At 39.1% G+C, this 9,922-nt stretch overlaps 1 protein-coding gene across 1 annotated transcript; it reads left to right on the top strand.

The window, feature by feature from the left end:
* The first annotated feature begins 8,521 nt into the window (after window positions 1-8,521).
* LOC141607930 (uncharacterized) lies at window positions 8,522-9,191 on the top strand. Its single transcript, XM_074427279.1, has 4 exons — window positions 8,522-8,560; window positions 8,640-8,766; window positions 8,893-9,022; window positions 9,130-9,191. The coding sequence occupies exons 1-4, from the start codon at window positions 8,535-8,537 to the stop codon at window positions 9,189-9,191; spliced, it is 345 nt and encodes a 114-aa protein (XP_074283380.1). The 5' UTR covers window positions 8,522-8,534.
* The last annotated feature ends 731 nt before the right edge of the window (window positions 9,192-9,922 follow it).

Raw genomic sequence — 9,922 nt, 5'->3', positions numbered from 1 at the left:
GAGCTGAGACCATGAACATCGACGATATAGTTAAGATGTTGGAGCATCAAGATGGTCTTACGGAGGCCCTAAAGAGAGTGGGGAAGGATAAGGAGGTTGATCACTCTAAGATCAGTCTTTATATAGCGAGGTTTAACCCAAAAGAGTACAAGGGGACCGGGGAGCCAATTCTTCTTGACAATTGGCATCGTGAGATGGAGAACATTCTGGATCTGGTACATTGTCCTGATGAGATGAAAGTAGAACAGGCTGCGTTCTACTTGAGGGAAGTGGCTGGTGAGTGGTGGGATAAGGTGAAAGTGAGTGTTAGGGAGATGTATACGAAGCAGGGCCTACCTTCTATACCTTTGGAAGAGTTCCGGAGGGATATGAGGAGAGAGTTTGTACCTGAGCATGTGAGGAGTAAGCTGAGGGAGGAGTTTGATTGGTTTAGGAAGACATCTGATATGTCGGTAGATGAGTACTACAAGCAGTTTAATGAGAAGTCTAGGTATGCTGAGGACATGGGTTTGAGTGAGGAGAACCTAGCGCTGAGATTTGAGAGGGGGTTGACCCCCATGATTATGGATAAGTTACCCGTGGGAGTCCTTACTGATGTCAAGGAAGCTTATGAGAGGGCTGGGAGAGATGAAAGGTTGGTGGAGATGGCCCGGGAGAGAGGTAGTGAGAAAAGAAAGGCTGAGAGTGAAGGTGTTAGCCAATCTAATTACAAGAAAGGCAACCACAGTCAGCCTAGAGCGTTTTCTTCTGGTTTAGGGTTCAGTGCTGGGGCTTCCTTTGGGCGTGGCCGTGGGAGCGGTAGTGGTAGTTGGGGGATGACTTGCTTTGGCTGTGGTGGTGTAGGCCACAAGAGACATGAGTGCACGAGTGTACCGGGGGCTTTTCAGAGACCGGCTCAGGGGAGCTATTCTCAGGGACCGGCACAGAGTTATGCGAGCAACAAACCGACTGGGGCATGGTTCAACCGGGGAGGTCAGAGCAACCAGGGTGGAGGTAACCGCAGTGGCGGTAATTATTATCAAAAACCAGCTACGAACAACAACAATAATCAGGGGTTGGGTGCTAAGCCAACCACATCAGCCAATACTGTCCAGAGAAGTGGACAGAAGACCAGTGGAAAGCTGTTTATGATGGACAAGAAAGCAGCTGAGGATGATGCACATGTTATCATTGGTACCTTTCTTGTTAACGGTATTCATACTTTTGTTTTGTTTGATTCGGGGGCATCTCAATCGTTTGTATCTTCGAGTCATGTTAAACGGTTGGGTTTGAGGGTATATGAGTCTGTAAGTGAGAAAGTTTTTATATCTTCGGGTGACTCTGTATCATGTGGGAGGTTGTTTAGGGATGTATCTATGATAGTTGGGCAAGTTGACCTACCTGTAGACTTGCTAGAGTTTCCTTTAGACGGTTTTGAGATGATAGTCGGGATGGATTGGTTGGGAAAGTACAAAGCTAAGATAGACTGTCATCAAAAGAAAGTGTCTTTGAGAGGTCCTAAGGGCGTTAGTGTGTCTTATCGTGGGTTTGTGGTCAAACCCAAAGTTAAGTTGATTGCAGCTGTGACCTTGAAGTCCTACTTGAGGAAGGGATGCCCTTTGATCTTGTGCCATGTGAGAGATGACCAGATAGAGAGTCCGACAGTTGATCAGATACCAATGGTGGGTGAGTTTGCACATGTCTTTCCAGAGGAGATTCCGGGGATGCCACCGAAGCGGGAGATAGATTTCACGGTTGAGTTGAAACCGGGGACGGGGCCAATCTCTAAGGCACCGTACCGGATGGGTCCTAAAGAGATGGAGGAGCTTAGGAAATAGTTAGATGATCTGATAGAGAAGGGATACATTAGAACTAGTGTATCACCGTGGGGAGCACCAGTTCTTTTTGTGAAGAAGAAAGATGGGAGCTTGAGGTTGTGTATAGATTACAGGGAGCTGAACCGAGTGACGGTGAAGAACAAGTATCCTTTGCCAAGGATAGACGACCTGTTTGATCAGTTGAGTGGTGCATCAGTCTTTTCCAAGATTGATTTGAGGTCGGGGTACTATCAGGTGAAGATTAGAGAGGTGGACATACCAAAGACAACTTTCACGTCGAGGTATGGCCATTATGAGTATATGGTGATGCCTTTTGGGTTATCTAATGCACCGGCTGTGTTTATGGATTTGATGAACGGAATCTTCAGACAGTTTTTGGACAAGTTTGTGGTGGTGTTTATCGATGACATCTTAGTCTATTCCAAGACTAAGGAGGAGCACGAGGAGCATCTGAGGGTTGTGTTGCAGACCTTGAGGGAGCACGAGCTATATGCTAAGCTGTCCAAGTGTGAGTTCTGGTTAGAGACAGTTTCTTTTCTACGGCATGTGATCTCTAAGGATGGGGTAGCTGTGGATCCGGCAAAGATTGAGGTAGTGACAAAGTGGGAAGCACCAAAGAATGTTGCTAAGATCAGGAGTTTCTTGGGTTTAGCTGGATATTACAGACGGTTCGTGAAGGATTTCTCCAAGATTGCTAGACCTATGACAGGTTTGATGAGGAAAGAGAACAGGTTTCATTGGGATGAGAGTTGTGAGACGGCGTTCCAAACATTAAAGGAGCGTTTGACCACAGCTCTTATCTTAGCATTGCTTGAAGGGATTGAGAACTTTGAGGTTTATACAGATGCCTCAAAGAATGGGTTGGGATGTGTGTTGATGCAGAACGGTAAAGTGATTGCCGATCACTACAAGAAAAACTAAAACAGGCGACCGAAATTTGGCGACTGATATTGGTAGTCGCCAAATTGGCGACTGATTCACAAATTAGCGACTGAATTCAGTCGCCAATTTGGCGACTGCTTTTTTTAAAAAGGGGAATCTAATTTGGCGACCGATAATCAGATTTGGCGACTGATTTAAAAGTAGTCGCCAAATTGGCGATCGAATTTCATCGCAAATGGCTCGATCGCCAAATTTTTTTATAGAAAAACGGAACTCCTCTCTCCTGCTTTACACTTTCGAAACAAAAAAAAAAAAAAAAAAAAAAGAGAGGAAGCAGCGGGCGATTAAGGCGACGACAACAACCACACAACCACACCACCACTTCCACCACTTCCACCACCGTGACCACCGTTCTCATTGCCTCCATCACTCTCTTTAATTAGGTTAGTTTTTTTTTGTTTAATTTCAGTTTAATTAGTTTAATTTGTTAGATTAATTTGTAGTTAGTTTGATTAATTTGTGGTTAGTTTGTTAGATTTATTTGTAGTTAGTATGTTAGATTAATTTGTAGTTAGATTTAGTTTAATTTGTGTTTGAATTAAAAGGGAATGATTAAGGGGGTTTGTGTTTAGGTTTAGGGTTATGGGTGGGGGTTTGGTCGGCCGTGGGTGGCGGTGGGGGAAGGGTGGCGGTGGTCCGTGGGTGGCGGTGGTCCGTGGGTGCGGTGGGCCTTGGTGAAACCGTCTCATTATTATTATTATTAGTATTAGTATTAGTATTATTATTAGTATTAGTATTAGTATTATTGTTAGTATTAGTATTATTATTAGTATTATTATTATTATTGTTATTATTATTAGTATTAGTATTATTATTAGTATTAGTATTATTATTATTATTATTGTTATTATTATTATTATTATTATTATTATTATTATTATTATTATTATTATTATTATTACTAATTAAACCGCCTTATTATTATTAATATTAAGCTAAGTGAAACCGTCTTTTGCATTAATGGAATTAGCTAAGTGGAACCGTCTTTTGGATTAAGAGAAATTATCTATTAGCTAAGTAGAACCTTCTTTAGGACTTGATTTTGATAAATTTAGTTTGATAATTCATGTTATTGATGAATTGAGGTAGAATAACCTTGTTATTTTTGTTTTTCTTTTCTCTTTTCGGGGTTGTCACCTGTTGCTAGGCACCACCGCACGCTGTGTAGTCGTTGTTTGCTTCTTGTTTTCTTTTCATTTTTGCTTTTACTTGATTAGGTAACCTCCTCTTACGATTTACTTTTTAAATTTACTAATTTTAGTTCAAATTATGTTACGGACTTTAGGATAGAAGCCTTTACTATGTGGTTGAATTGGGCTATTGATTGACTTAATTAATTTAGTACTTGATTGTGTTGTTGTTTGATTTGATGTTGACTTAGTACCAGTTCAAGAATTACTCATTAGGAGTAATTCTTGAATAGTCCCCATTTTGGGACTGTCTTTGTACGTTTCAAGTCATTTAGGTAGTAAACACGTACTTGTGATTTATTAATGAGGAATGAGTTTGGTGGCGATCCCTTTAATGTTCTCCGAATACATGTATATGTGTATTTGGAGAATCAAGGGAATTGCCTGCGAATTTTTTCCTCATTAATAAATTACAAGTGTGTTTGCTAGTGACTTGAAACGTACATTGACGGGTTTAGGTTGGAGTGATAAGGACCCCATTCGAAGATGGATTACTTATTGACAATATTTATATATTGTTTTCATATGTTTATTGTATAATGTGGAGTATAATGTTTAAATTTTGTATGTAATATTATTGTTATTTTTTAAAAATGTTTAAATTACTTTGGGGTCTTCTTTAGATTAAAATGAAGACATTGGAACGTTCATGGATGTATGAAGGAAGATTAGACCATTCCAATAAGAAAAGACGTCCTACCGCTAGATTTATAAAGGGTGTTAGCGAGTTTATTGAATTTGCTAAACAACAAGATGAATATGACTTGGTAGACAAAAAACTTAGGTGCCCTTGTGCCAAATGCAAAAACACGAAATACCACTTGACATTGTAGTAGAAGAACATCTCATTATAAACGGGTTTAAACCAAATTATTACAATTGGATTTCACATGGAGAAGCATATTCTCCAATTCATGAACAAACTCACACCCAACAAATACAAAATGATGAGAACCCATATAGAGAGATGGTTGTTGATGCTATGGATTCCACTATTATTAATAGTGATGACCATACAACTATTTCTGAAGAACAACCGCCACACCCACAAGCAAAAGCCTTTCTTGACATGTTAAAAGCCTCAGAAAAACCCTTGTATGAAGGAAGCAGAATGACATTGTTACAAGCCGCTTCTAGGCTAATTACCTTGAAGTGTGAGTTCAATATGCCATTTGTTGCTGTTGATGGCATTGCCTCGTTACTTGAGGAATCTTTCCCCGATGATAATATCATGACCCGAAGTTTCTATACTACCAAAAAAGTAGTTAAAGGTCTTCAATTACCGCATGAAAAGATTGATGCATGTCCTGAAGGATGTATGCTATTTTGGAAAGATTATGCTTTGCTTGACAAATGTAAAGATTGTGGGGCGGATAGATATGAGACAAGTGAAGGAGATACAGTTTTGGTGTTGAAAAAAGGCAACGGTAGTAAGAGGGCCAAAAAGAGTAAGAAACCAATAGCATGTAACCAATTGTTTTACTTTCCTCTCGCACCAAGACTTCAAAGAATCTATGCCACCAAAAACATTGCCGAACAAATGAGATGGCACAAAGAAAACACACGTGCTCCGGGGAAGATGAGTCATCCTAGTGATGGGGAAGAATGGAAACGATTTGATCAGATGTATCCCGATTTTGCCAAGGAACCCCGCAATGTACGACTTGGCTTGTATACGGATGGATTTGATCCTTTCGGTAATTTTGGGAGGAAGTATTCTTGTTGGCCCGTTATGGTCACACCATACAATTTACCACCTTGGTTATGTATGAAAAGACCATTTATCTTCTTGTCACTTATTGTTCCCGGACCAAAAAGCCCGAAACGTAATTTGGATGTTTATTTACAACCATTGGTGGAGGAGTTGAAATATTTGTGGGAAGTTGGGGTGGAAACTTATGATGTGTATAAAAAACAAAATTTTCAACTTAAAGCTTCCCTTTTGTGGACAATAAATGATTTTCCCGCCTATGGTATGCTATCTGGGTGGTCTACACAAGGACAAAAAGCATGTCGTTGTTGCATGGAGGAAAGTAAAGCATTTTTGCTTCCCAATAGCAAGAAAATAAGCTGGTTTGATTGTCATAGATGCTTCTTACGAGAGGGAAATCCACATAGGAAGAACAAGAAAGCTTTCACAAAAGGTAAAGAGGTGCTTGATGCCCCTCCGAAACGAGTGCCTGGGGATGAGATATGGAAGACGGTATGTGATTTACCATCCCCTATTGATGGAACCGAGGAAGAATTTAAAGAATTGAAAAAGCAGAAAAACGGTTGGTTTAAAAGAAGCATTCTTTGGGACCTTCCTTATTGGAAGACAATGTTGATAAGACATAATTTGGATGTAATGCACATAGAAAAGAATTTCTTTGAGCAACTAATTGACATGATCATGGATGTAGAAGGTGAAAAATGTGATAGCATTGTTTCTAGAAAAGATTTGCAGAAATTTTGTCATCGTCCCAAATTACACATTCGCGGCGACGGGTCTAAGCCAACATCCATTTTCACTCTCGACAAAGCTAAGAGAAAAGTATTGTGTGAGTGGTTACAAAATTTGAAGTTTCCTGATGGGTATGCATCAGATTTTAGTCGATGTGTTGATCTTAAGAAGCTGAAGTTGCAAGGCTTGAAAAGTCATGATTGTCATGTATTCATGGAGCGATTATTACCCGTTGCTTTGAAACACCTCGTGCCGACAAACGTTTGGAATGCAGTTGTTGAGATTAGTCAATTCTTCCGAGATTTATGTGCCTCTTCAATATGTGTTGATGACATGATTCGTCTAGAAGAGCAAATACCACAGATATTGTGTAAGCTTGAAATGATCTTTCCTCCTGCATTTTTTAACTCCATGGAGCATCTACCGGTTCATTTGCCATATGAAGCCAAAGTTGGGGGACCCGTCCAATATAGGTGGATGTATCCATTTGAAAGGTAATTAAGATAATCTAGCTACTTTTAAATTAAAATTAATAATAATAACTAATCTAGCTATTATATGTTAACTTTATTATTAATAAAATTCATCATTAACTTTTATAGGTTTCTTAATCATTTGAAGAAAAAAATTGGTAATAAAGCTAGGGTGGAAGGTTCTATATGCAATGCTTATTTAACGGAAGAGATTGCAGACTTTTGTTCTCTTTACTTTGAAAAACATATAGAAACCAAAGCAAAAAACTTGAATGTTGAGAAACCGGATGAAGTAGACGGAAGTTTACCCGAATTTTTTCAAACTCAAGATGATGAAGGGTGTTCATCAAAGGGGCAAACAAGATATTTGGATGATAAGGAGTATAATCGTGCCCACCTTTACGTGCTATCTAATTGTGACCTCTTGGAGCCATACGAAACACAGTTTGTTAATGATTTCATTCAGAGGAATCCTAATATAAGTAAGGATGATGTTTGGGACAAACATGAGGACCAATTTCCATCATGGTTTCAGAAACATGTAATTGAGTTGAATATTCAAGATGATTTGATAAGAAGTTTGGCTTTTGGTCCTTCAAAAATGGTAAGAACGTGGAATCGATACTCGGTTAATGGGTTTAATTTTCAAACATTCAACCACGGTAAAGGTAAGGCTAGGTGCAATTGGGGGGGTTACTATTTCTTCTCTTGATGACAACGAATACTATGGTATAGTTGAAGATATCTTTGAAATTAGTTATAGTGGACGTGATCGAGCTTATAAAACTGTCTTATTCAAGGTTGATTTGGAAGGATAATTTCGTATTTGGAATGAGAGTACATGAACAATACAAGCTTGTAGAAGTGAATCGTACTAGAACATACTCTAAGTATGATCCATTTATACTTGCACATCAGGCTCATCAAGTGTATTTTGCTACTTATCCAAGCACAACAAATGATAGAAATCAAAATGCGTGGTGTGCAATCTTTAAGACAAAGGCACGGCCACAAGTTGATACAACTTTTTTCCAAGAAGAAAACGTTTCAAATGAAACGCTTTTGTCTCCACCCGATGAAATCAACTATGAGCATGAGAATAAAGATGGTGAAGACATGGAAGAGGAAGAATATTATGATGTGGAAGAGAGACTGCCGGGGGAGGATGAAGCGGAGGAGGAGGAGGAGGAGGAGAGAAGGGAAGAAGAGGAGGAGAGGAGGGGGGAAGAGGAGGTGAGGAGGAGAAGGGAGGAGGAGAAAAGGAAGAAGGACGAGGGGTTTGGAGATGAAGATGATTATGATGATGATGATGATGACGATGATGAGGATGAGGATGAGGATGAGGATGAGAACGAGGGGTTTGGAGATGAAGATGATTAAATTGGTATAATTTTGTATTCCTCAACAGTAAATTATTAAAATTTAGAAGTCTGTATAATTTTCATTTATCATTATTTGTGTTAATTTTTATTTGTATTATCGCAGATGGTCTGGAGCAGTCGAGGTAGGAAGCGTGGAGGCGGCTCGGGAGGAGGACAGAGTACGCGTCCGGAGCAGGAGGAGGAGTTTGTGCAGGAGGATCCGATGCAAACAGACGGTGTGGTGAGTGGAGAGCGACGCTACCGACGAGCCAAAGACGGTGCCGTCACGGTACACTTCGGATCATCGGATGATTCTTGAGCCGACGGGATTATGGTAAGTTTTATTCTTTATTAGTCTATTATTTTTATTTCTTTTTTTTTTTTGTAATTTTACATGTTCAAAATAAATGCAGGTTTATGGACGATTGCGTGATACGAGGTGTCACGAAAAGCACGAAGACTAATTTCGTGGGTCCAATTCCTACATCGTGGACACAAGCTTCTCATGCACAAAGAGAGGCGTGGTTCAATAACTTTCGGGTATATATTTTCCGTAATTCTTTATTTTAGAAACCAAATAATTAATTTTGATAAATTTTTTAAGAACCAAGGTTATACTTTTATTTTATACTAATATGAAATTTTGACGCTTTTTTTTTTTTGTAGTTATCATTTGCTTGGTCACCGTCTCAAGAACAGAATGTCCGTATCAGGTACAATGACGTCGGTACTCGACGATATCGGGACGTGATTTGGAAGGTAGTTAGGCGCCCAAAGGAACCAGACCACATGAAAGGTATTTAATTAACTTGTTTTGTTATTTGTATTAATTAGCTTATACTCTCTTATATTATAAATAATATCAGTAACTTATTAGTTATGATTTCATATGTGTAATTGCAGGTGACAAGTATGAAGGCTTAATAAAGCATACCAAAAGTGAAGCTTTTGAGGAAGAAGTCTAAGCAAGCATCCCTCAACAAAAGAGGAGGAAAGGAAGACGCCGTGAACGAGCCTACTCATTACGCGGGTTCACGATCGTTCTGGAATCGTATGTTGGGTGTAAGTACTTTGTCTATTATTTTACACTTTTTTTTTTTTTTTCAATGCAACATGTTTATTTTATGTTAGATTTTTTGTTGATTTTATAACATGTATGTTTTTTTTTTTCATTCAGAGAGGAAAGAAGAAGTCACAAATTGATTGCGGTGACGGAATCGTTTTCGGACACGCATTCCGAGTTGACGGAAAAGGGGTTAGAACTTGGACTAAGCCAAAAGACAAGCAATTATATGTAAGTTTTCCGTAACCTTTAATTTTTGTTAATTTATTCTCTTTTAAAATGTCGTATATAAGGTGGTTACCATATTAACTTACTACCATTTGTTTAATATTGTAGGAAGCATTTGAACGAGAAAAAGCCGCCAATCCAGAAAAACCGGACAATGACATATGGTATGAGTTGGTGGATGGCTTCAAGAAAGGGCACGTGTATGGAACCGGAAGTTCAACACCGGCTTTCTATGAGAAAACGCGTAGAAGATCGACTTCAACAATTCCCAGCAACACGTATCAACCGGGAATTATTAGTCAACTTCAAAGTCAAATAAGAGAGCGTGATGAACGTGATGCCAAACGTGATGAAGAACTTGCCAAACGTGATGAAGAATTCCGGAAAATGAAGGAAAGAATGGAA

The sequence above is a fragment of the Silene latifolia genome, chromosome 10, assembly GCF_048544455.1.
Source record: "Silene latifolia isolate original U9 population chromosome 10, ASM4854445v1, whole genome shotgun sequence".
NCBI lineage: Eukaryota > Viridiplantae > Streptophyta > Magnoliopsida > Caryophyllales > Caryophyllaceae > Silene > Silene latifolia.
Note: the sequence above shows the minus strand (reverse complement) of the source record. Positions and strands in the feature narration are given on the sequence as shown.

Bases quoted from the DNA above. Each gene is read 5' to 3' on its own strand.
- LOC141607930 (XM_074427279.1), top strand. From the start codon at position 8,535: ATGATTCTTGAGCCGACGGGATTATG. The intron at 8,767-8,892 runs GTATATATTTTC...TTTTTTTTGTAG, and splicing joins CGTGGTTCAATAACTTTCGG to TTATCATTTGCTTGGTCACC. The intron at 9,023-9,129 runs GTATTTAATTAA...GTGTAATTGCAG, and splicing joins GGAACCAGACCACATGAAAG to GTGACAAGTATGAAGGCTTA.